Source organism: Nycticebus coucang, chromosome 17 (assembly GCF_027406575.1).
Source record: "Nycticebus coucang isolate mNycCou1 chromosome 17, mNycCou1.pri, whole genome shotgun sequence".
NCBI lineage: Eukaryota > Metazoa > Chordata > Mammalia > Primates > Lorisidae > Nycticebus > Nycticebus coucang.
Genome location: NC_069796.1, coordinates 83,817,858 through 83,845,832, shown reverse-complemented (window position 1 = coordinate 83,845,832; position 27,975 = coordinate 83,817,858). Strand labels below are relative to the sequence as shown.

At 41.1% G+C, this 27,975-nt stretch overlaps 1 protein-coding gene across 2 annotated transcripts in view; it reads right to left on the bottom strand.

Moving 5' to 3' along the window:
- Window positions 1-27,975, bottom strand: part of RNF130 (ring finger protein 130) — a 105,891-nt gene that overhangs the window by 14,508 nt on the left and 63,408 nt on the right. For both annotated transcript variants that reach the window (XM_053566595.1, XM_053566596.1), the window contains exons 3-5: window positions 26,114-26,364; window positions 9,137-9,208; window positions 5,918-6,000 (exon numbers count right to left, since the gene is read on the bottom strand). In XM_053566595.1, coding sequence (XP_053422570.1) covers window positions 5,918-6,000; window positions 9,137-9,208; window positions 26,114-26,364 — 406 coding nt within the window. The remainder of the gene's footprint in view (window positions 1-5,917; window positions 6,001-9,136; window positions 9,209-26,113; window positions 26,365-27,975) is intronic.

Genomic DNA, 27,975 nt, shown 5'->3' with positions numbered 1-27,975 from the left:
TGTGTTCTGACAGTGCGAGGAAGGGCTGCTCACTGCTGGGCTGGACCTGCAGCTGAGGGGATGGCCTCAGAGCCAGCATGCCCTCACGAAGACTGGAACAAGTTTTCTAAGCCTTTTGGGGGGGGTGGGAGTGGGGGTGGGATACGGGCCTCTTTGGGGGATATACAGACCCTTTTAGATCTCATATAAATTATGGATCCTCCTCCTAAAAAGTCACAAAGGTGCATCTGCCCAGTATCTGGCCTATACCTCCATGAGACTTATGGACCCCTATGGGTTTTTGGTCAGTACTGGGAGAGGGTGGAGTGGCTGGAGAGAGGCTCCAGGTCAGTTCTTTGGAGCTGGCTGGTGGCAGGTGAGCTAAAATTACGTGACCTCTGACTAAGATGTACTGGTGGAGTAAGACATTCAGAGCGGAGCAGCTGAATTTACCCAGCTGTTTGGAGACCCTGCCGGACAGCAGTGGCAGCCTACAGGTGGACAAGGGTTTGGCTCTAGTTATTTCCTGCTCAGGGCAGCGTTTTTACTCTTCCTTTTCCTGTCTTTCTTACTAGTTATTCAGAAAGAACAAAATGGTTTAACCTCCATATTCAACTTTTAAAGCTACATGAGTTTTCTCTGTTACTTTACCTTCAATTAATTATAAATGGATTTTTCTTATATTGGGGTTCTTGAGTAACTGGTTCATTGATCTAAAGAAAAAGTGCCTGCCCCCCATTTCACTAAATAATAACAATCTTTCCTCTACTCTGTGGGGTATTATAATGAAAAACAAACTGGTTTCCTGAGAACAAATTTAGAAAACCTCCCTTCCTTAGCTAACTTAACAATCTAAAATATTTTCTCTATTTTTTTTTAATTGTTGGGCAATTATTGCGGGTACAATGAGTCAGATTATAACACTTGCGTTTGCTGGGTAAAGTCCCTCTAATAATAGTATCCCGCCCCCAAGAAGTGTGTCACACGCCATGGCCCCAAAGCCCCCCTCCCTCCTTCCTGCTCTCTCCTCCCCATTCCCCCTCCCATCCACCAAGTAGCATCAATTGTCCTCATTGAGTACAATGGATTCTTGCTTCTCCATTCTTGTGATGCTTTATTAAGAATGTATTTCAACTCCATCCAAATTAATATATTTTCTCTCTTTAAAAAATTTTCCTCCCTGTCCATCTCATCACCTCCTCATCGCCAGCTCCACCACAGCCCATCAACATCTTTCCTTCTAAGTCTCCTTCCCATGACCTTGTGATCTCCCTACACACCCTACTCCTCCCACTCTCGTGCCTCTTGACCAGAGGTCTCCAGTGTGATTCCCACAGCACGGCCCTCGCTCTGGAAAGAAAACTGGGAGACTGCTCTCTTCTCTGTGGCCCTGACGCAGCCCCTCTGCTCCAGCCTGCTGCCGAACGTGGTGCCTCTTTTCTTTACCACCCCTTCTCTAATCCTCCTGGTTCTGTCTCCCCAGCACTACCATTTTGCTAACCTCCCTGGCCTTCCTTTCCTTCTAGCAAAGCTCTGCTACTGGAGCTGTCTGAAGCCTGACAAGACACCTCCCTGACTCTCAGCTGGGAAGATGGTGGTTGGGGGTGGGGGATGGCGACAGGGAGGGTGTGTCTGATTGGCCCCAGGAGGTGTCTGGAGCAGAAATGAAAAACTGGGTGGAATACACAGGGAAGTGCCAAAGACTGTGCAAACCAAAGGTGTCAATAGCAGGCCCAACAGCGTGTTTCCCAGCACCTCAGCAAGCAGTCAGAGCGCCCAGCACCAGGGATGTGTGGCTTCTCACCAGCTGCAAGGTGGCACTCGGGGCAAGTTAGACAAAAGAAGCCCCTCTCCACTCAAGTAATAAAAATATACACAAGCAGAAAAGGGCCACCACACTTGGGGCTGAAAGGTTTACTGAAATGGAAAGCAAGCAACGGGCTGAGGAACAGTGAAACATGAAAATGACAATGTATCAAAGCTTCAATGAAAATGTCCTTTATTCTTCTAAGAAATACTTTGGGATACAGAATGTGAAATGTATAAAGAAACAACCCCAGCGACACTGAAACTCAGTGCCCTCTCTCTCCTGCTTCCCCCACACGCCACATGCTCGAGGGAGCAGAAGAGTGCTGGGGTGGGGTGAGGATGCTACACTGTAGGTGAGTTGTTTTCACAGCTCTGCAGCCTCTTGGTGCCGTGTGAGAACCTGGCAAACATAAAAGGACCCAGGATTACTAACAGTCAGAGACAAGCACCCTTTCCCACTAGTTAGCTGGCCCGGTTTCAACAGGCCCCCTCTGCAGCAGGGTGGCCAAAGGACGCCTCAGAGGCCGGCAGCCCAACCCTTTCAGCTCCCCAGGCGGCATCTGAAATGTCTCTCCAAGCTGCTGCACTGTGCTTCTGAAAACAGAATGTACACTACTAAAAAACTTTGTGGTTAACCTTTAAATAAAAGAGCCCTAAATAAGGTGACAGTTTTTCAGCCTCTAAGACATACTGGAAAACATCCAAAGGATGATCAGTTATAATCAGCTGACACAGGAGGAGGCCCCAAAGCATGCCAACTGCCATCTGTCCGCAATAAGTTAATGCAACAAGAAGAAAAGGAAAGGTCATGCAGCAGAAAGCAGCAATCCATGAGAGGGCTGACAGCTATAGATAGACAGTCCTAGTTTGGTTTGTTAAAAATTAAGGACAGACAGACATAAAGGCATCTGGGCTTGTCTGTCTTCCTTCTTTGCTGCGGTGAAGAAGAGGCAGGGGGTGCAGATCCTTTCCAAGGGTGGGTATGGGGTGGAGAGGTTGTAAGGAGGTATTTGGAGGGTGATGGGTTTGAAGTGAGTCCTAAAAAACAGAAAACCCTTCAGTGTGTTTACATGCTGATGGATGCAGACTGAAGGAATGACATCTGGAAGAAGACAGCCAACAGGACAAGATCCCTCGAAAGGGAAAGAGCAGATCAGACCAGTACACGGTGCCTCCACCCAGACAGGAAGGGCCCAGTGGGTGTGCAGGCAGGCACGCATGAGGGCCCGGGGTCAGGAAGCTGAGAGAATTTTGACCATTGCATGTATTTTCTCTGGGAGATAGGGTCTCACTGTGTAACTCATAGTTTACCGCAGCCTCCAACTCCTGGCCTCAAGTGACCCTACAGTGCTGGGATGATGGGGGTGAGCCACTGTCCAACCTTTGGGAAGTTAATGCTGCAGTTATCTGCAGAGAGTGAGAAATAAAGGAATTCACTTGTTCAACACTGCTGTGCTGAATAGGGAGAGCCAATCAGGACAACAGAAAGCTCTGGGCAGTGCTATGGCCCAGGGTGGAGGGCAGCTCTGTCCATCTAGCTGTTCAGAGTCCTAAGGGAAGATAGCAAGGGAGCAGAGCTGCTTAGCAATGTGAGATGTGGGGAGCCATAGTAGTCAACACCGAGGCTTGGTTTCAAAGACCACAGAGACAAAAGAGAAAGGGAGAGTATACAAGGCAGAGGGAAGACTGCAGTAGCAACACAAGGTAAGTGCTAATGCAAAGGTATGAGTGGCATTCATCGGAAAGAGGCTTGAAGATGTGGGGTAAAGATAATTGGGCACAGCCAACTGTTAAGTCAGCGGTTCTCATTGGGGGACATTCCTGGTTGTCACATGTGTGTGTGTGCGCGCGCGCGCTATTGATACCTAGTGGGTAGAGGCCAAGGTCACTGCTAAATATCCCTCAATATACAAGACAGCCCACTGCCCCAGCACCAAACAAAAGGTATCTGGTCTGAAATATCAATAGTGCCAAGCAAGGCACTCTGCTCTGGTCAAAGAGTTGTAACAAAATGTTGCTCAAGGTATAAAGTTAATTTTTACTACACCTGAGAAACACACTGTCATTACTGCAGGACGTACACTACCAGAGAAAGCCACAAGTTGTTGAGATGTGAGATGTAAGGCTAACAAACATCACCTTGGCTCTAAAGCAATATGGAGAATGTGAACCCCCAGTCTAGCATCAGAACAAAGACCTCCCAAACCATTTGTGATTTTTACTAAAGTGGGAATGTCTTCCTCAGGGGAGCCTCAGCCTAGAATAGATTATTCTGAGGTTCCTGAGCTCTGATGCACAGTTAGGAGTGAAAAGCACTAGAATGAGTTAAGAAGAAAGAGAATTCAGAATGAAACTGGAAAAGTCAATGTGTAAGGGGTAGAACAGAAGCAAACTTCTCAGAATAATACATTCTAGGCTGAGGCTCCCCTGAGGAAGACATTCCCACTTTAGTAATAACCACAAATGGTTTGGGAGGCCTTTGTTCTTAGGTCCCAGATGGTTCTGGGAGATCCTGGGCTGACATAGGAAGACAGAATTTGGAAAGACGTGGCCTCTTCCTGCCATTCCAGTGCCAGAGCAGGCAAGTGCAGAGCTGCTCTGGTGTACGTCCTCCTGACCCTTCTGATCTGCACCTGCAACCCGTTAACCTCACACTGCTGACTGTAAGTGACTACAGATGAAGAAACACAGTCGTGACCTGGTTTAATTTCTACAGGACAGCTCACCTTTAGTTTTATAGATTTTCCTTTACATGCAAACTAAAATGATTTGACTACCAGAATCCTGGCTTTCTCTTTCAGTATATATAATTCTGCATAAGGTCTATGATTTTCTTAAGAAAATCGTTTTTCCTAAGTTCAAAATATGTGGATTATTTATGAACAGGTAAATTAAGACCAGAAGCCTCTGGAAACACCTACTTATGCTTAGTGTATCCAGTCATACGTCTATGGACGTCTTTTAAAGGAGAGAAGGGGAAGAAAGGAAAATTCTTTGGTTTTAGACTTCTCAGTGGGCAATTTCCTATTTTTCCACTTGATAGTCAGAATTATTATTTAATGTTTCACATTCCCTAGCTTGGGAAAGAACCCTGATAGAAATCAAAATGCTTGTAAAGAAAATTTGCTCTTGGCTCAGCGCCTGTAGCTCAGTGGTTAGGGCACCAGCCACACACACTGAAGCTTGAGGGATTGATCCCAGACCGGACCAATGCTGACAACTCCACCCAAAAAAATAGCTGGGTTTTGTGGCGCGCACCTATAGTCTCAGCTACTACGGAGGCTGAGGCAAGAGAATCGCTGAAGCCTAAGAGTTTGAGGTTGCTGTGAGTTGTGATGCCAGGGCACTCTCACTCAGACACAGTGAGACTCTGTCTTTAAAAAAAAAAAAAAAGAAAAGAAAAAGAAAATGTGTTCTTTTTAGGACACCAAAGTACAGGTAGATACTCCTAGAGACCTTCATATCTGCCATTTCTGGACTGTGTGCCCCTTTATGGAACAGGGAGGAGAAAAGCAGCTTCTCAGGACCACTGGGAGAATTACAGAAGCAGTAGATGTAATATGCACAGAGCAGAGGACTTAACCCAGGGTAGGGATGAAGCCAGTATCAGTCCTCTCATTTTGTATAATCCAGGTTCAGAAAAAGATTTAATCAGAGTCCCTATAGTTGTAGTACCCAGAGCCAGGCTGAGTCCTGTGGAGGATCACTGGAGGGTCTAACGATAGACTCAGATTTAAGAAGGACAGAAACAAGGGGCTGTTGGAAACTCACATAAATCACAGAACTATGCGGGGTGCTTAAGGCCAACCTGGGCAACATAGTGACATCCATTTGTTAAAAAGAAAGAAAAAAAAGAATCACAGAATAAAAATTCTTGACCTTAATATTCTTAGGCTCTCCGTATATTTATGGTGTGCCTAGAAGCTGCGGCACATGTGGTTCTAGACAAGGTTTGTGAAGTTGGCTCTAGAGAAGGCAATGACACTCCCTGCTAACCTCATCCTCTAGTGGGCACTGGGCAGCCTTGGCCTGCCAGAAAGCCGTGAGGTAGGTGGCTCTCAAAAGCAAGTGGAGACAGGCATAGCACAGTAACAGCAATTTTTTTTCCAAAGAAAGAAAACTGACATACTTGCAGGGAAGAATCCGGACAACATCATTCTGCTTGTAGCTCTCTATGCAGACTGCACAATGATCAAAGTCTGGGTCTGTTTCCTGAAACAAAGAGCACAGGAACAAAAATTATACGCTAAAAGTACATAAATGGCGGTGACACAATTCAGCTAAGAATTTTCTTATAGCAACTATGGTAAACAAGTGGTTATAAAGAGAAAATTATTAAAAATAATTTAGTATGTTTTCATTTGCTTAACTATATTCAGTCAAATTATATCTAAGCCAGCCTATTTGTTTTAAAAGTATGTTATGGCCAGGCATGGAGTCTCATATCTGTAATCCTAGCACTGTGAGAGGCTGAGGTGGGTGGATTGCTTGAGCTCAGGAGTTCCAGACTAGCCTGAGCAAGAGCAAGACCTTATTCCTACTAAAAATAGAAAAACTAGCTGGGCATTATCGTGGGCACCTATGGTCTCAGCTACTCAGGAGGCTGAGGCAAGAGGATCGCTTGAGCCCAAGAGTTTGAGATTGCTGTTGAGTTTTGAGGATGCCACAGCACTCTACCCAGGGCAACAGTACAACTCTAAAAAACCCCAAAAATTATGTTGTTAACAATCTCTACTAATTGTGTTTATGGTAAGTCAAAATTTTAATCTTTTAAAGATTCAAATCAGCTATCACCTTGGATTGTCATTATCCTCCTCTTCTCCTCTCCTTTCCACTGTGTTGCTAGCTCGTCTGAATCTGTTTCACTGCACACTCTACACAATCCGGTCTTCACCATGATGCTCACTAATCACATCCTAAGTACAGACAGGAAGGATGGTGAACCCCCAGCAGATTGCTATTTAGAGACCCACCCCAAGTACAGAGCTGTACATCTGGTCACAGATCTGGTGATAGAGAAAGGTCATTAGTAAGCTCAATGCTGGGTCTTAACCAAGAGCCAGGAAGTATCTGCCAGGTGTTTGGACACAAGGTTAATTGATTTTCTTCCTCTTTAGGCATTCAGCCTGAATGGTCAAAGAGTGAAAGATGCAGGTTGGGCGTGGTGGCTCACGCCTGTAATCCCAGCACTCTGGGAGGCCAAGGCGGGTGAATTGCTTGAGCTCAGGAGTTTAAGACAAGCCTGAACAAGAGTGAGACCCCATCTCTAAAATAGCTGGGCATTGTAGTGGGCACCTGTAGTGGCAGGAGGATCACTTGAGTAGTGAGGAGTTTGAGTTGCTGTGAGCGATGAGGTCATGGCACTCTACTGAGAAAGTAAGACTCTGTCTCAAAAGAAAAAAAAAAAAAAAAGAAAGAAAGATGCCAAGATGCCTTAAGCCTAAGCCAGGAAAGGTGTAACTATCTGCTGTGTCACTACCACTTGGACCGAAACTCAGCAGACAACTCTTGGCAGGACAAGGAGGTACAAACCAAGATGTATTTGCTTTAAAAATTAAAGGAAATACTGTTTTGTGCTAGCCTGGGTACAAGTAAGATAGATGGGTTAGATGAACTTCAGAGAATTTCAAATCAGTGTGACAACTGAAGGCACCAGGCCAAGAAAGCATTTATAGTAATTACTATTCCTCTGGGGTTAAAGTGCAACTATTGTGATGCTGCTTATATTTTCTGCAAGTGATTTTTTTTTTCCTTTTCTCTTTCCTTAGTGTACAATGAATTTCACTAATAGTGTTTCTACCTCCTGAAGTTGTGTCAAAGGCAACTAGATAGGTGATGTCAGGCAACGGGAATAAAAGTGAGTAAAATCCAAGAGTAGTAAAACTTAGCAAGACTGAGAATCATCTGAAATGATCCTTCCAGGTGGAGTTCCTTGTGTAAATAAATGTTAGAGCTGAGTGTGGGGCAGGAGACCAGTTCTGGTTTTATACTTTTTGAGATGTAATTTTTTCATTTTATATCACCTGGAATGCATTGAATGTGGGGTTTAGCTTTAAGGTGCTATTTTGGCCTTCCAGAGAAGAAGCAGTGCTGTATCACAACGTGCGATCTAACTTAGGGAAGTCTGAAAAGGCCCTTTTCACTGCTTCTCTGATTTGGCACCCCCAAACCACCAGGACCAACCCTGACAAACTGTGTTTCTTTTCTTTCTTTCTTTCTTTTTGAGGTACAGTCTCATTTTGTTGCCCTTGGTAGAGTATCACAGCATCATAACTCATAGCAACTTCAAACTCCAGGGCTTAAGCGATTCTCTTGCCTCAGCCTTCCAAGTAGCTGGCACTACAGGCACCCACCACAATGCACGGCTATTTTTTGGTTGTAGTTGTCATTGTTGTTTGGCAGGCCTGAGCTGGATTTGAACCCACCAACTCTGGTGTATGTGGCTGGTGCCTTAGCCACTTAAGCTACAGGCGCCGAGCCAACATCTGGCTGTTTTTTAGAGACAGGGTCTCACTCTTGCTCAGGCTGGTCTTGAACTCCTGAGCTCAAGCAATCCACCTGCCTCAGCCTCCCAGAGTGCTAGGATTACAGGCCGTGTGCTCTTCTTTCAAGCTGCTTAACCTACTGTAAAGATAGCACCTTGTTAGGTGGACTCTCTCAAACACAGGTCTTCAACTCTCCATTTAACTGGTTTAGAAACAAACACAAAAGAGACACAGTAAAGTCACAGGCATGTAGGAGGAAAACGCACTTCTCCCGGCTTTTTAATATAAAAATGGTCCCACTAGAATTCTTGTAAAAGCCAGGGTTGGTGGCTCATGCCTGTAATGGGAGCACTCTGGGAGACAAAGGAGGGTGGACAGCTTGAGCTCACAGGTTCGAGACCAGCTTGAGCAAGAGTGAGACCCTGTCTCGCCTAAAAACAGGAAAATTGAGGCAAGAGAATCGCTTGAGCCCAAGAGTTGGAGGTTGCTATGAGCTACGATGCCATGGCACTCTACCCAGGGCAACAGCTTGAGACTCTTATCAAAAAAAAAAAAAAAAAGAAAGAAATTCTTGTGAAACTATATGCTAGATTTTAGCAGAAACAAACTGCAGAAAAACATTGCTAATAGTCTAGTGATGCTAATAATGGCAAATGTTTGAAGAGCAGGGAAGCTGGAGGACTATCTGAAGGGCTTCCAAGAGGCAGGCATACCAAGAAGAGAAGGTAGTTTAAAATAAAGTAGTAGGTGATGTACCTGGAGAAAACAATAACGTAACAAATGAGATACAAACAATTAAGGCGCATTCTTTCCCAAACAAAAACAAAACTACTTAATCATTTTAGAGTGCTACATAACTGTACCTTATCGCCCTTTTTTACCGTTCTGGTTGTCAATTTACTGATGGCTTTCTTGGCTGCATCTCCAAGACGACGCTGTAAAAATTGCAAATATAAACAGACATTAACAGTAAGATCTCTGAATATCCTTTATTTTTAAACAATTAGAAGTATGAAGTTCCTATTATTCTATATCTCTCTCCATGTCATTATCATACAAGAGGATCCTAAGAAAGAAATTAAAAATTAGAACTGGCAGCTATACCTTAGATTAAGTACTTTGAATAAAAAATGTATATAGTGAAAAGGCCAGATGTTGTAATCACTGTTGCATTTTGCATTTAATGAACATTTGATATATCACACGTTATAAAAATGTACTTCTTTGCACACTCTGGAGCTGCTACGGCTGCTCTAATGGCTTTCCTATTCTGCTTGAGAGGATGACCACTTTTAGGTATGTAAATGCTGTCTTCGATGCCTGAGGCCTCTTGACACTGCTTATCACGTCATCAAGTAAGAGAGCGGTTGCAGTTCCCCGCTCTACCTTTGGGTCTGCTACTATTATGCTCTGTATTCTTAGGAAGGTGCACCCACCTTTCCAGGCTTGAGTTGTTCCGAATTATTTTTGAGGCTTTAGTCAGAGAATCTCCATGGCTGGATTTACCCAATACCCTGCCAGACTCTGATAGCACTGCTTCATACCAACGACCCAGAGATGAAAAGACAGTGATCCCCTAACCTTGCAAAGCTAACTGAAGTGGAAAACAATTTATCTAATGGTTTATAACTGAGCAGGCCCAGTGTGAGTCAGCAGCATAAGAAGGCAACCAGGTGCGGTAGGACAGGATAGAGGAGGAACACCAGGGAAGGCATCTGGAAAGAAGACTTGAGTTTTGGAAAGCTGCACAGGAAGGAGTTGGATAGGAAAAGCACAGAGACAGAAAGGAGAATTCCAAAGGAATCTTCAGGTAAAGAGAAACAGATGTGAAGCACAGGAGCACAATGGAAAGTACATGTCACCATAAGTAAGCTGAGAGCAGGCTTTGCTGTTCAAAGGAGAACGCCCTGTCAGTTGAAGAGCCCCATTAATATTCACACGAAACAACAGGCACCTGGGACAGAGGTTCACTCTAGACACAACTAGATTCCCAACCGTGGAAGAGGCAGATGTGGATGCTGAGGGAGCAAGGTAGGGACCAAAACGAGACCAACATGGATTCCATGAGAATGAAACTAAAACTCATAAAAACAGTTAAAATTTAAAAATATGCAAAAGAAAATAAATAAAGCCTTCCCTACACATCATCCAACTTCAATTATCAATGTATTACCTAGTGAGTTAGAGGTTTCAAAGCCTACCACAAATGTTACATAACTGCACCCATAGCCCTCACTATGCATCTCTAACACACAACAGGCTTTTGTTAGATGCCACTGTCAAACTAAACAAAATTAACAATAATTAATCAAGGGCGGCAGGTTCAAACCTGGCCCCAGCCAAACTGCAACAACAACAAAAAAAAGCCAGGCCTTGTGGTTGGTGCCTATAGTCCCAGCTACTCAGGAGGCTGAGGCAAGAGAATCGCCTAAGCCCAAGAGTTGGACAGGAAACACCCACAGCACTCTACTGCACTTTACTGCACTACAGCACTCTACTGTGGGTGATAAAGTGAGACTGTCTCAAAAACAAACAAAGAAACAATAATTAGTCAATATTAATCAATCAATCAACACTCAGACTATACTACTACAATTTCCAAGTTGTTTACACTATGCCTTTTTCTTTTCTTTTTGAGCAAGCTCTGTTGCCTATGCTAGAGTGACAAGGTGATACCAGGGTGTCAGCCTAGCTCACAGCAACCTCAAACTCCTGAGCTCAAATAATCCTCCTGCCTCAGCCTCACAAGTAGCTGTGAACAGGCATGTGTCACCATTCCTAGCTAATTTTTATTTTATTTCTTTTTAGAGACAGAGTCTCACTTTGTCACCCTCAGTAGAGTGCCATAGCGTCATGATTGCCCACAGAAATCTCAAACTCTAAGGCTGAAGTGATCCTCGTCTTAGCCTTCCAAGTAGCTGGGACCATTGGCGCCTGCCACGACACCTGCCTATTTTTAGAGGCGGGGTCTCGTTCTAGCTTAGGCTAGTCTTGAATTCCTAAACTCAGGCAATCCACCTGCCTCTGCCTCCCAGAGTGCTAGGATAATAGACATGAGCCACCATACCCGGCCTTGTTAATTTTTAAAAAAATTGTTTTGTGCTGGCTCGGCGCCTGTGGCTCAAGTGGCTAAGGTGCCAGCCACATACATCTGAGCTGGCGGGTTCGAATCCAACCTGGGCCTGCCAAACAATGACGGCTGCAACCAAAAAAAAAAAAAAAAATAGCCAGGCATTGTGGCAGGCGCCTATAGTCCCAGCTACTTGGGAGGCAGAGGCAGGAGACTCCCTTGAGCCCAGGAGTTGGAGGTTGCTGTGAGCTGTGATGCCACAGCACTCTACCCAGGGTGATAGCTGGAGGCTCTGTCTCAAAAAAAAAAAAAAAAATTGTTTTGTGGAGACCAGGTCTCACTGGGTAGCTCAAGCTGGTCTCTAACACCTGGCCTTACGTGATCCTCCTGCCTTGACCTCCCAAAGTGCTAGGATTATAGGTGCAAACCAACATTGCAGCCTACTTTTTTTTTTTTTTTTGAGACAGAGTCTCGCTCTGTCGCTCTGGGTAGAATGCTATGGCTCAAAGCTCAAAGTAACCTCAAACTTCTGGGTTTGAGAAAGGCTCTTGTTCAGCCTTCCAGTAGCTGGGACTATAGGTGCCTAGTGTTAACACCTGGCTAATTTTTCTATTTTTAGTAGAGACTGGGTCTCACTCTTGTTCAGGGTGGTCTCAAATTCCTAAACTCAGGCAAACCACCCAACTCAGCCTCCCAGAGTGCTAGGATTAGAAGTGTCAGCCCCACACCTGTCCTACATTAATTTTTATGTTAAACCAACCTTATATTCCTGGGATAAACACTGCCTGGTCATGATGAAATATCCTTTTTATATATATTTTGGATATAATTAGCTAAAGTTTTGTTCGGAATTTTTGAATATGTTAAAGAGGGAATTTAAGTCTGTACCTTTTTGTTTTTTAATGTTTCTGTGTGGTTTTGGTATTAGGAATAATGCTGACTTCATGGTTTAAATGGGAGGTGTTCCACCCCTATTAATTTTCTGCCTAGGTTGAACATTTAAAGTCTAAAATGTGATAGAAGCTGAAACTTTTTCAGTGCTAACTCAACACTCAAAGGAAGTACTGTTTTGCAGCATTTTGGATTTTCAGATTTATGCTCCTCAGCCATTAAGTTTAATGTAAATATTCCAAAATATGAAAAAACATAAAATACCAAACACTTCTGATACCAACCTTTTCAGATCAAAGATACTCAACCAATATTTTGTTTAGAACTGTTATTATAGTTGACCTTTGAACAATGCAGGGATTAAGGGCACCAACCCCTCAAAAATTCATGCACGACTTTTGACCCCCCAAAAGCATGTTGAGGCCTTATAGATAACATTAACAGTCTATTAATGTATTTTGTAACAATTATATACTGTACCCTTATAATAAAGCTAGAGACAAGAAAATGTTAAGAAAATCTAAAAAAAGAAAACGTATTTACTCTTCACTAAGCAGAAGTGGATCATCACATATAGGCCTTCATCCTCACTGTCTCACACTGAGTAGGCTGAGAAAGAGGAGGAGGAGAGGGTGGGCTTGCTGTCTTGGAGTGATGGAGGTGGAAGGAGAGGCAGGAGGGAGAAGACACTCAGCGTTACCCTTATGGAAATACAGGGTAATTTTGGTCTAACGATTCTGCTTTTTCATTTCCCTAAAAATGTTTTAGTATGGTACCAATCCTCCTCCTACCATTTGCTTTAGTTTCATTGCCTGTTAACAAAAAAAGGTGTGTTGTAAAAGTCAAAAGCAGTCCTGAATAACTGGAACCCTCTGCCACACTGTCTCAAGTCAACTTGTTTTTCTACGGCTTCTTCTTGCAGTGATTTTTCTGTTTTCATCGCATAGCCCTACTTTGGATGCACTCATCTCCTTCAAGCTGTCTTCCATTAATTCCTGTGGTGTGGTGCCTTTTTGCCCATGAATTTTTCTAAGACCTAAATCTTGAAATCCTTCACCCTCCCCCTACCTTTTTTACCATATGATTAAAATGGTTGATTGTTTCATGATTTCTTTTATGGGCTCTGTCATAAATTCTGTTAAGTCATGTATAACATCTGGACAGAGTTTTTGCTTGCAGGAATTTTCTGTTTGACTTTCATGCACCTTTTTCAGTAACAATAACAGCATAGTCAGTGGTACAATCCTTTGATGATGTTGTATCCGGATTATCTTCAATAGCCTTAACAATCTTTTTAGCAGTGTACACTATGTGTAATGAATGCAGCTCCCGGTCCAGAGTATGAATTAACGACATTGTGTTTGGAGACAAGAAGACCACTCAGATGCCTTTGGTGTTGAACTCATGGAGTTCTGGGTGGCTAGAGGCATCATCTGATTATCAAAAGACCTTTAAAAGGCAGTCCTTTACCGGGAAGGAACTTATGGACTTTAGGAACAAAGCACTGATGCGACCAATCCAGAACAAGGGTTCTCATCCAAGCTTTCCTTGCTAAAAAAAAAGCAGACAAACAAATCTCCCCACCCACCAAATCCCCTAGGAGATGGTGTTTATCTTTTCTCTTCAAGGCTTGGGGGTTAGGAGCTTTATATTATAAAGGAAGTCTTTGATAATAAACTCCTCTGGAACTGCATAGAAGTAGACTATCCCTTTCTGCCTCAAATCCTGCCTCTCTTCTCTTCCTTATTAATATTTGCCCTTTCTGACATTTTTTTCAAATAGGGCACTCCTATAGACATTAAAAACCTGTTCAGGTAAATATTCTTTCTCTCCAAAGATTGTCTTAATGGTATATGGAAACTCATCTGCTACCTCTTTTTTTTTTTTTTTTGTGGTTTTTTTGGCCACGGCTAGGTTTGAACCCACTACCTCCGGCATATGGGATCGGCGCCCTACTCCTTGAGCCACAGGCATCTGCTACCTCTTAATTGACAGAAGCTGCTTCTGCTGTTACCCTGACACTTTTTGAACCAAACCCCTTTCTAAAATTTTCAAAGCAACTTTTGCTGAAACTAAATTCTGCAGCTTTTTCTTTTCACGTTCCTTTTGTCATATAATAACTTCGCTTTCTCTTTCATGGCGTGTATGAAACTTTCTTACAGCTGTCTTGCACCCACATAAAAGTTACAAAAGGTGTTTTAAAGAAAGTACAAGGTTTTTGCACCTGCTGGTATAAAAAAAAAAATTCTACAAAAAAAAAAGTTCCTTTTTTTTCCTTTACAGTAGTCTTTACACTGGATTCCTTCATCATGAAATGGCAGGTACCTATAATAGCAGACTTCAAGCTACAGAATGTATAAAGTAATGCAACTTTTAGTTGTAGTGTCATGCCTTTTCTTTGTTTCTTGGGGACAATTCAAGTATCACACTTCATACAGGTTCCAAGTTGTTATTTAAGATTGCACTAAACACAATAAAAAATATGGGAAAACCAGAAGAGATCACTTCTACTATGAAACTCAATTTACTAAAGAGACAAACTGCTTATGAGGAGAGATGATTACTGTCACACAGCATTTTAAATGCATACTTGCAACAGTTGATCTCAGTGCAACAGCTACCATTGGGAGCTACAAAATTATTTTTATTTATTTTTTTGAGACAGAGTCTCATTTTGTCATCCCCTGCCTAAGAGTGCTCTGGCATGTGCCCTGGCGTCATAGCTCACAGCAACCTCTAACTCTTGGGCTCAAGTGATTCTCTTGTATCAGCCTCCTGAGTAGCTGGGACTATGGGCACCCACCACAATGTCCGGCTATTTTTTTAGAGATGGGGGTCTTGCTCTTGCTCAGGCTAGTCTTGAACTCCTGAGCTCAGGTGATTTACCCACCTTAGCCTCCCAAAGTGCTGGGATTATAGGCGTGAGCCACTGCACCCAGCCAAAATTATTACATTAGTACAGTAAATACGATAGTTTATTTTATGCAGTTACGAGTCTATACTACGTCTTTACATTCCTATCTACTGTGAAAAGTACCAAACAGAATTTGTGTACATTAAATCTTGAATTTTTGAATTAAATTTTTTTTTTTTTTTGGTAGAGACAGAGTCTCACTTTATCACCCTCGGTAGAGTGCCATGGCGTCACACTGCTCACAGCAACCTCCAACTCCTGGGCTTAGGTGATTCCCTTGCCTCAGCCTCCCAAGTAGCTGGGACCACAGGCGCCCGCCACAACGCCCGGCTATTTTTATGTTGCAGTTCAGCCAGAGCCAGGTTTGAACCTGCCACCCTCGGTATATGGGGCTGGTAGCTGCCAGGCTACCCACAGGCACCGCCCAAATTTCCAAAATTTTAACTTCTAATGATAGATCATTGAATATTTTGTGGTATTAAATGATAAAATAGACTAGTATCTACATATATTATATCCATGGCATACCTAATATTTCCAATATTTCCAGCCTACACAGATTTTTCACATTGTCACAAATCTCAAAAAAATTCTCCAATATATTTATTGGAAAAAAAAATCTGCTTATAAGTGTAAGTGGACCTAAGCAGGTCAAATCCATGGTGTTCAATGGTCAACTGTATTTCTTCCTGAAATGTCTGAAATTACAAGTTAAATTTTCTTTACAAATATACGGCTATTTCTCTAGCACTTTGGGAGGCCAATGTGGGAGGACTGCTTGAGGCCAGAAGTTTGAGATCAACATGAGAAAGAGCAAAACCCCATCTGCACAAAAAAATAGTATTATAGAAAACTTAGTCTGGCATTGTGGCGAGCCTGTATTCTCAGCTACTCAGGAGGCAGGGGCAGAAGAATCACTCAAGCCCAGGAGTTTGAGATTGCAGTGAGCTCTGATGATGCTCCAGACTGGTCAACAGAGTGAGATCCTGTCTCTGACAAGGAAGAAAAGAAAAGAAAACAGAAGAAAAGAGAAAGGAAAGGAAAGGGAAGGGAAAAGGAAAAAGAAAAGAAAATGGAAAGGAGGAAGAAAGAATGAATGAAAGACTTAGTACTAAGTCTGAACCTAATGTGTGATTCCCGTGGACGCACAAGACAAGAGGAGTCCCAAGAAGCTGCCCAGACTTCCAGCTAGGTTACCAGCTGAGTGGAGTCTCACGACATTAGATTAGGGAAGAGCTGAAAGCAGAGCACAGGTGCTGGTGGCAGACGAAGTTCAGCCTTCATCAAGCTGTACCTAATTAGGGATCTCTCACAAATATTTGGATATGTTGTCCCTTTCACTACTGAATTTCCAAAATCTCCTGTGGCTAATGTAAAAACAAAAACAAACAAACAAAAAAACCCCCCAAAATTTGCTTTCCATTTGATATTCAATGTCAAATACCTATTCTATAATATTTTTCTTTGGAATTGGCTTCAGTACTTCCACCTTTTTCTGAATTATCCCTTAAGTTTTAATCCATCCTTCAACATCTCCCACGATTTTTTGACAGGTGAATCTCAGGAACAGGTGTGTGTGCACACATGCATGTAAGTGAATGTGTATAATTTGATTTCTTACTTGAATCTGTTTCAAAGCCATTGTCTTCCCCCTCTTAGTTCTCATACTATTTGCATCCTACCGACTCTCAAATACTTAAAATGAAGCACAAATTCCTTGCATGAAGATCACTACCTTTACTTAAACACCATGCCATTAAAGTCACTGTTTCTCAAGGTGTGGTCCATGGGGCAAAAGCATTAACTCCACCTTGAGTGCTTACTAGTAATATAAAATGATAATAATATTTATAGTAACTAAGATTTATTCAGTACACACCATGTACTAAGTACTGTTCTAATGTACCAATTTATGTAATCTTCATTATCATTTTATGAGAAAAGAAATGTATTATTCACATTTTACAGAAGAGGAGACTGGAGCACAAAGAGATTAAGTAATTTATCCACATTAAAGACTAGCAAATAGGCCCCATCCAGACTTGCTGAATTACAGGGGCAGGGGTCCTTGGTAATTGAAACAGCTGACATGTGCCCTCCTCCCCCCAAAGAAAAGGAGCGCTCATACACGATTCTTCCGTATACTAAAATCTGAGGCTCACAACTCTAAGTATAAACTACCAGCCGCCCAGTCCAGAGCATTTCCCACGATGCTTTATCTACTCCTATTCTAACTTTTCCTTGTGCCCTGCTCCCCAGAGTCCTCAAGTCTCCACCTCCTAACACACAGAACGTTAGAAATGGCAAAACCACATGTACTATTTTACAAAGGAGAAAAACAAAGCCTCAGAGAAAGCTGAGGGGATCTATAAGTGCTGGGACTGGAATCTTAGGTCTCCTTTCACCCAGTTCTTCTGCCACTATAAAACGCTTAAAAGACTTTCCACATCATATTAATAAAATAGGAAAAGATTTGATAGCTTGGAGTCAGATTCTGTATTTGGTTGAAGTTGACAATAATATCAATTTGAACACTATTCTATATTTGAATACAAAATGTCAAAATATTTGAATTAGTAGAAAACAAAACAATTCATATAGCTTAATCTAAAAGGAAAAATTTAATAAAAGCCAGACGGTTAATAGCATTTTGAGGACAGGTCACTTTGATGAGTTTTATCTCAGGTTTCTTCTTTCAGTAATCAGAACTCTCCTACAGAAATAAAATTAAATCTGAATCAGCATATAGTAGGGTTTTCTAATATTCATGAAACCCAATCTTATATGGTTCTACTGCTTAAAAACTTGGGATGACTCCCTACTGCTTAGAGAAAAAAGTCTAAACTCCTCAGTATATAATTCAAGCCTTTCATTTTCTAATGACAACTTACTCATCTGATAATCAGTTCAACAGCCAGAAGTCCCCTTCCCATCCCTCCTGATGTTCTAACTATGTAACTCCCCTGTCTCTCCTTTTATCTCTGGGGCAAATGATCCCTTTGCCTGACTTTGCTTCCAATCTCTCTCGGGTAAAGTCTTATTCATCCTCTAAAATTCAGCTCAAAATGTTACTACATTCTCTGTAATGTGTCCTTGACTCACCAGCAGTAATACCATTCTGCCCCAAAAGAACAACTTACACCACACAGTATGCTGATTACACCTTTCTGGCTTCCCAAAAGAATGTAATTTCATTCTTAAATTTACTTAAACATCTACCAAGTGGGTATGATGTGCCAGGCCCATACTCAACTGCAGGATATAGAAATGAGTGTCTCTGAAATACTATGATATCAAGAGCATATTTTGTGCTAAAAAAAAAAATCAAATTTTAAACTCTTGATGTATAACATTTAGAAGACATACTGTCTCTGTATGTCTCTTTTTTTTTTTTGAGACAGAGGCTCACTATGTCGCCCTCGGTACACTGCTATGGCGTTACAGCTCACAGCAACCTCAAACTCCTGGGCTTCAGTGATTCTCTTGCCTCAGCCTCCTGAGTAGCTGGGACTACAGGCGCCAGCCACAACACCTGGCTATTTTTTGGTTGCAGTTGTCATTGTTTACCAGACCCAGGGTGGGCTTGAACCCTCCAGCCTCAGTGTATGTGGCCGGCGCCCTACTCACTGAGCTACAGGTACCGAGCCTAGAAAGTTTCATTTACATAAATTGGTCTTAATAACAGGACATGAAAAGGAAGCTATCCAAGTATTTATAGTATCTTTAAAAACTGGTAAAATAACATAATAAACAAAATTCATCCTACCTTGTAAGAATGACAAAAGAAGACTGCCCCTTTTGACTATATAATCTGCCCCCCCCCAACTTCCTCCCTCTCAATTTGGAAGGAAAAACTTTTGAATGACCACTTCCCAAAGATTAACTATATACACGCAAAGTATCAGTACTCTTCCCACATGAATATTCCATGTACTTCATACCCTGACATGCAAGTGCATTCTCCAATTAGCTACTCACCAACCTGCCAAGATGAACCTGGGCAATAAAAGTATAGTTCATTTCAGCAACTTTGAGGTATTTATAAAGTCTAAGAATATTATATACACATGTTATGGCAAGAAGCTTTTACCTTACTTTAAAATACCTTAGAAATCATTTTGTATTTTCACATGCCTTATTCCTCAACAATAAAAATGTTATTGCTGTTTTAGAAATCAGATTTGATTACTTTAGAATTAAAGGTGCAATATTAACCACGTACTTGTTAAAAATTTTACTTTTCTCAGAAAATCCTTAGGTACTCTTTCAATACAGATGTACTAAGCATCTACTCTTTTGTGTGAAATAACTACCACTGACTTAATTGGAAGGCGACATTTGAGTTTTACTATCAGCCATCATCTGAGCTATTTGTGCTTGAAGACAGAAGTGCTCTGACAGTTTTTTAGGAAGAGCACAGCACAGATGCTTAGCAGTAAACTAAAAAGCCAAAGTATTAGATTTTCATATCACGTGTAAAATGGTCTCAATTGTGAGCATTACACTGTACTTAGAAAGTTATTTACAACGTAGGGCTCTTTGTGCTGCTTCCTGATAACAGTTTGTGGGAGAAAACCAGAGTCTTTCTCTAAACTCACCGCTTTTCCTTTGCTAATAGTTCTGGTTTCTCTTCCAAAATAGCCAAAGGTTTGAACCAGTTCAGTTGCTGCCACCTTCTTATTAAACTTTAATAAGCTAAGCTTTTTAAGCCACATAAAAATTTCATCAAGCATTTCTCAAGCTTAGGGAAAACGGAAGCAGGAAAAAAGGTCAGAACATCCCTTTCCACCAGAGCAATGTCTGGAGAGGGATGCTCTGAAGAAGCCTACGTGCAGCTAGCCACAGAGCAGAGGAAGGAAGCAAGCCCCTACTGGGGCCTGCACAGACGGCCGGCGATCATGTTCACTCCTCCATCACACACAGGCCCACACTGGGTGCTGATGAAAGCACTCTCATCCGATGGCAGGCTCCTGGGACCACCACCCGAGCCTTCCCTCCCCAAGTCCTCTTGGCTGTGGCACATTCAGTGCACTTCCATAAAGCTGTCCTACCAAGAACACCCTTTCAGAACAACTCCTTATCATTTTACTTTCAGTGTTTCATACAGCAATGCATTCCACAAACAATCTGTACTTAAAAAAAAGAAAAGGTAAGTAGCACGTTGTAGCAAGGGAAAAACAAGGTGGACTGTCTAGGGATGCGGAGACTTAAGGAACACTGGGGGGTTGAGTTCCCCTGGGCTTTCTCATTGCCTCCTGTACATCCCACACTATGTGCTGGGTAAGTGCCAAGAGGGACCCAAAAAAAAGCCCCCAAAAGTACAACTTCTTTAGCTAAAGTACAGGAGAAAAACAGTGGCCTACGTCAGAAAGCCTTTTTGGCAAAACCCATTCTACTTCAGATGAATGCCTAAGGGAATACTGCACTCTGCCCACTGGCTTCACCCTGCCCAGTGGGAAGATGCTCTCCCAGACCAGCTTCTAAGAAAGCGAGCTGAGCACACAGGTCTGACACCTAATAAACACTCCATCCAAGAGCAGAACACATTTTTCAGGCCCTCATGAAAGATTCACCAAGACAGACCATTGTCCTACATCATAAAACAAACTTCAACTAAGTTAAACTTGTAGGTTAACAAAAACGTGCACACATGCAAGAAAATCTCAGTTAAATTCCAGAAAGATGGGGGTTGGTAAGTTCCCACCTAACAGGTACAACATACTGGTAAATGGCACACTTTCTGGGCCAAAGTTACAACTACAATTCGTACGTTACCTTACAAAGGCAAATAATGTAACCTAATCACACGCACCCACATATTAATCTGGGAAAAAAAAAAAAAAACCTCAAGAAACATAAAAGAACTGAAGCCATATACAGTACTTCCCTGTACTCTGTTTTAAAATGGAATAAACAGAAATTGATAATATTTAAGACAATAGCAAAAATCTCTAAACAATTGAAAATTAAAACAAATTATTCTAAATAATACCTGGGTCAAAGAGGAAGTCTCAAAAGAAAAAACAGGTAGACCTGAAACCTGAATAAAAATGAAAACATATCAAAATATGTGAGACACAACTAAAGAAGTGCTGAGACAGATTCACTGCATGAAATTCTTACATTAGAAAACAGGAAGGTTTCAAATGAATGGATCACAGACAAACATAAGAAAAAATTATGAAATTTATAGAAAAAAATTAGGAAATCTTTGAGATATCTAGGGCTAAGTAGAGTTTTTAGACTTAACACCAAAAGCTATGATTCATAAAAGGAAAAATTCATAAATTAACCTTCATCAAAACCAAAAATTTTTGCTGTTCAAAACACTTTAAGAGGTTGAAAAGGTAAATACTGGGAGAAAATATTTGCAAACCACATAACCAATAAAGGACTTGTAAAACTCAATAGTAAAAGACAAACAATCCAGGTAGAAAATGGGCAGAAGATATGAATGAACATTTCCCTAAAGAGGTTACACAGATGGCAGACAAGCCCATAAAAAGCAAATCAACATCAATAGCCATTAGAGAAATGAAAATTAGAGCCACATACCTAGCAGAACAGCTTAAAAAAAAACAAAAACGATGGCTTGTTGCCTGTAGCTCAAGTGGCTAAGGAGCCAGCCACATACGCCAGAGCTGGCAGGTTCAAATCTAACCTGGGCCTGCCAAACAACAATGACAACTGCAACCAAAAAACAGCCGGGCGTTGTGGCGGGCCCCTGTGGTCGCAGCTGCTTGGGAGGCTGCGGCGAGAGAATCGCTTGAGCCCAGGAGTTAGAGGTTGCTATGAGTTCCGAGGCCACAGCACTCTACTCAGGGTGACAGCTTCAGGCTGTCTTAAAAAAACAAAAAATCCCAAAAAAGATAATATCAAATGCTGTCCAGAATGTGGAAGAAATGTATCATACACCTTTAATGAGAATGGTACAGCCACTCTGAAAAAGAGTACAAAAATTTTCTACAAAACTAAACATGTGCTTAACATAATACAAAAATTGTACTCTTGAAATTTACACTGCACTCAGAAATTTACACATTTATCCTAGGGAAATGAAAACTCATGTTTATATAAAAACTTGAATGTTCATAGCTGTTGTGTTTTTAAGAGTTAAAAATCTGAAACTGACCCAGATATCCTTCAATGAGTGAATGGTCTAACAAATTGTGGTATACCCCCAAACCATGGACTACTACTAGCCAATAAAAAGAAGTAAACTATTCACACTCACAACAACTTGGATAGACCATAAGGAAATGATGCTGAGTGAAGCAATTTAAACTCTAGAGGTTAAGTACTATATGACCGTTTACATACCATTCCTGAAATGACAAAACTGTAGAGAGGGGACAGATGAGCAGTAGCCAGAGATTAGGAAAGGGACGAGAGAGAGGTGGCTACAAAGGAGCAACACAAGATGGTCCCTGGATGAAGCTGTTCTGGGTCTAACTGGGGTGGTCACACAAATCCACATTATCATAAAACTGCAGAGAACTAAACACACACACAAACACACACAAAAATTAGTATAAGTTAAACTAGAGAAATCTGAAGATGTCAGTGGATTTAGTAAGATCAGTTGGCTGTATCCATGTCAATTTCTGGGTTATTTACTACATACTGACATTTACTACAGTTATGCAAGATGTTATCCTTGAGGGTCGTTATTTCTCATAAATGCAACTGAATTTACAATTATCTCAAAATAAGTTTTAAAAAATGTAAAGGACTGGTGTTCTTGACAAAAATGTATATAACCTTAAACTAACTACAAAGATCATAATACAGTAGACTAACTCAAATACAAAACCACTAACTTGTGCTCTTCAAAAACGTCAATGCCATAAATAACCAAGTGAGAGAAAAATGACACCCGAATCCCATATACTCTTACAACATGCTATAAAGGACATTACTGAGCCAGTTTTACAAAGCTTAAAAAAGGTCTATAAGTCAGATAATGTTTGATCAGTGTTAATTTCCTGATTTTGATAATCATAGTGTGGTTACAAAACTGAATGTTCTTGTATTTGCAAAATATACAATGTAATATTTAAGGGTAAATGGGCATCATATCTCCAATGGTTTAAAGTATACACAGACGTGTAGATGCTGGCGTGGATATGGACAAAAGGGACCCCTTTTACACTTTTGGTGGGACTGCAAACTAATACAGCCTCTTTGGAAGGAAGTATGGAGAATCCTCAAAGAACTCAAAATACACCTTCCATTTGATCCTGCAATTTCTTTACTAGGCATCTACCCAGAAGAAAAAAAACCTTTTATCATAAGGACATTGGCTCTGAATTTTTTTTTATCTCAGCTTAATTTACAAGCACTAAGATGTAGAAACAACCTAAATCCCATCAACACAGGAATGGATTAACAAACTGTAATATACCATAGAATACTATTCAGCCATAAAAAACATGGTGACCTCACATCCTTCGTATGAACCTAGAGTTGAAACACATTCTTCTCAGTAAAGTACCATAAGAATGGAAAAGTTTCCAATGTATTTGATAGTAATATGAAGCCAGCAGACAATCTAATACATGACCACATAAGAGAAAAACTTAATTCAAGTTGGGGGGAGGGGAGAGTGACAGGTGTGTTCCCACATCACGGACATAATGTTAAGGGAATATGGCACCCCTGGGAGCAGTACACAACTACAGTAGGGACCCTGCCTAACAAATGCAAACATTGTAACCTAATTGTTTACATCCTCACATTAATCTGAAATTTAAAAAAAAAAGAAAAAGAAAAAATAAATAAAATATATACAGAGGGTGCCAAAAAACAGATACACATTTTATGAAAGGAAAAAAAGTCTTAAAATTTTAATAATATATGCCAATAACAAAAGATGAATGTAAACCACATTTGAGTACTTATAACTGCACAAGTCAAACATGACTTGAGAATCACAATTTTTTCCTTTCTTAAAATGTGTATGCACTTTTCTGGCACCCTCTGGATATATGCGCACACACAGAGAAGAAAATACAGTAAAACATTAACAGCTGGAACATCTGAGTGAAAGGAATACTTTGCACTACTGCAATTTTTTTGGTAAATCTGTAAATAAAATTATCAAAATGAAAAATTCTAAAGGTGTATAGGACACTAGACCCTGGTATGTAAATGTTCAATAATTTAATAGTTTTCAGATATTTTATACCTATTTGCAGACGAAGAAAAAGGTTGAGAAGCTAAATAAACTGCTGAAGAGGACTGTTGGTAAACTGGTGGTGGGGCAGGGATTTGAACTCAGAACTGTTCCATACCAAAGTCTGTGTTTCCTTTACTAGAATGCAGAAGGATAAAAATTCTAACTCCCCCACAGGGATCTAGATGTATTATGGCAGGGCATTATATAAAAACTGGCTCCAAACCGTTCCCTAAGAAATTCACTTCTTAGTTTTCTAAGGAAAACTAGGAAAAGTCTAGGTTGAGAACCTAATGCCTTGCCCTGGCTTCTGGGATGGATATTCTGCCCACAGCACACTGAACAAACTGAGTAACCAACTAGAATTACACCTCCAGGCCCTCCACCTCGGTGTAGCACACTGCCTCTACTGTGTGCCACCAACTAGCACTCACTGAGGACTGTGGATGTTCTGGAATTTCTACCTTGACTATCTAGAGATATCTTCTTTTTTTTTTTTTTTTTTGAGACAGTGTCTCACTTTGTTGCCCTTGGTAGAGTGCCATGACATCATAGCTCACAGCAACCTCAAACTCCTAGGTTCAGGTGATTCTCTTGCCTCAGCCTACCAAGTAGCTGGGATTACAGGTACCTACCACAATGCCTGGCTATTTTTAGAGAGGGGGTCTCACTCTTGCTCAGGCTGGTCTCAAACTCCTGAGCTCAGGCAGTCCACCCACCTTGCATCCCAGAGTGCCAGGCATGCAGCTCTAAGCCACGGGGCCCAGCCTTAGAGAGAGCCTTCCTATCGGTCCCTCCCCTACCTCACCCTTACTCCCATGTCTGTGCTTAGGTATGACAGACATTTTAAAATATTTTTTTCCTGAATAGATAATACATAGTTCAAAACTTACATAGGAAAACAATTTACATAGAGAAAGTTGTAAAGCGAAGTCTCCCTACCCCCCTCTTTGAACCTCTCTCTCTAGAGACATCCATAGTCACCAATTTAAAAATGCATCTTTAGGCCCAGTGCCCATAGCACAGTGGTCACAGCGCCAGCAGCATGCACTGAGGCTGGCAGGTTAAAAAAAAAACATAGCCGCGCATTGTGGCTCAGCTACTTGGGAGGCTGAGGCAGAAAAATCACTGAAGCCCAAGAGTTTGAGGTTGCTGTGAGCTCTGACATCACAGCACTCTACCGAGAGCGACATAGTAAGATTTTGTCTCAAAAAAAAAAGCATCTTTATGATATTCATCCAAATTAACTGAATTATCTAGTATCTACCTAACTAGAATATGCTAAGTATTTAATGATTTCCTCTTTTAGGTATTTAAAGTATCCTTAAAATACCCATGTAGGTTTTTTCCCCCACATATTAAAACATCTGAAGATTACAACTTTTCTTCCCCCTCAAATTACCCAGACTCTGAAAGTTACAACTTTTTTTTTTTTTTAGAGACAGAGTCTCACTTTGTCACCCTTGGTAGAGTGTCGTGGCGTCACAGTTAACAGCAACCTCCAACTCCTGGGCTTAGGCGATTCTCTTGCCTCAGTCTCCCAAGTAGCTGGGATTACTGGCGCCCGCCACAACACCCAGCCATTTTTTTTGTTGCAGTTTGGCCGGGGCGGGTTTGAACACACCACCCTCGATATATGGGGCAGATGCCCTACTCACTAAGCCACAGGTGCTACCCAGTTACAACTTTTTTTAATAAAAAAAAAAAGTTTGTAAGATATATGACCATGGCAAATGTCTATGAATCATGGTTGGTAAGAACCAAATCACTGTAGAGTATCGGCAGCTCACCTGGTTCCTGTCACGTGCATTTGTGTATCTGATCTTCTGAATGAAGTAGAATATGAGCCACGCCGAAGAAATAATCATCAAAACAATAAAGGATATTGACACGAAGACTAGTGAGCCACGGCTGAAGTTCTTTGGGGGCATTCGTGTTCCAACAGCTATTGTCATTTGTACGGAGATGTTTTTCTCCAGATAACTCAAAATATCCTTACCCCTCAATTCTGTTATCATGACAGCAATAATATCTCCAGTGCCTGTAATGTAAAATAAATATATATAATACTCAAGTGACATTTAAAATTTATAGAAACATCAAATACACAGATACCCTACTTACAAAAATCACTGCAATGTTTGCTAATGGGAGGGCTTGCAGACTCAACTTTTCAGCTGGAATGAAGCTGCAGTTGGGTGTGTTGGCACCACATGGGAACATGTAGTTTTGTCAAGCAGTTAAGACTTAAACAGATATAAGGTGTAAAACAATTGCAGTTAATAACCATATTAACTTGTCTTACAACTACATTTTGAAATAATTATTAAACCAGCCAAATGCGACAATAGACTATAACATTAATACACATATCACACAGGAATAGAAATGTGATAAAATCATGGTAGATATATGCTGTAAAACCTTTTATTTTTAAAATTATTTCTAGAAAGCCCCAATTCCTTCAGATAGGAGAAAAGTGCTGTTGTTTCTAAGTACGAGTTGGTAGTACTTAGACTAACCATTCTAAGAAACATTCACGGAGCACCTGCTGTATGTAGAACTAGTATAAGGAATAGAAAACAGTCCAGGATGTGGAGCTTGACAGTATCACTGAGATTCAGGACACACACCTGGCAAGAAAGCTGCAATAACAAAGTGCCAAATGCTGGTACCTTTTATTAATGACATCTGAAACTAACTTTGGCCTTATGTCTAGCTCTGACTGGAGCCAGGCTCCTTTCTAGTTTACCCCCAAACCTTTCTGGAAATCAAACTCTTGCTGAGAGGACCAAGCTTTAACATTCTGGACTAGTTTGGCACCAAAATGGTGCCAGCTTCTATGTGCTATCAGAGGTCTGCCCAAAGCCACAACTATGTAAATTAATCACAGGTAGGTCTTGAGTTGCCCTTTTAGTCACCGAGTTCTTTCTGTCACATAATTTCCTGAAGCAGTAATATATTAAAAGCAAGTCACTATCCCCCCTATAGATAACAGGAAATGTCTTCTCCTTTCCTCTTCCACAGAAAGAATAGCTTCCCACTTTCTTCTGAGGGACCAGAGAAGCCTTTCTCCAACCTCCTATGAGCGATTAACCTTTCATAACCGAAGCTGCTTGTGGCAACATGCAACATTTACAGTTTAGCTTATTTGAAGAGCTCCTAAGAGAGACTGGGGGTTAGGAGAAGAGCAATAAAATTTTTTTTTTGGAAAAGAGAAAACTGTAACTACTTTAAGATATTTGAATAAGGTTTGTATATGTAACTGTAAACCACCAAAACAAGGATAACCCCCTAAATGTACCCTTTCAAAGGCTTCTTCAACAAGTAACAGATACTAAATATTTGATTTTTTGTTTCACTTATTATATTTAGCTAACAGGACCATCTTTGTGTTACAAGCAGTCACAGAAGACTATATGCACCTGAAAAGAAATTCAATAATAAAAGGAGATTTATGGAAAATGTAACTGAATGGAATATAAACTTTTTTATTACCTTATTCGAAATTGTTCTAACCACTTTGTCAGAAGAGCAATTTAACAGAATACTGACTTAAAATCCACAAAAAGAAAACTGCAAAATTAAAGCAAGCAATAAAGTTACCATCTAATTACCTTTCTGAAATAAGAGTTCTGATCAGTAAGTTAGA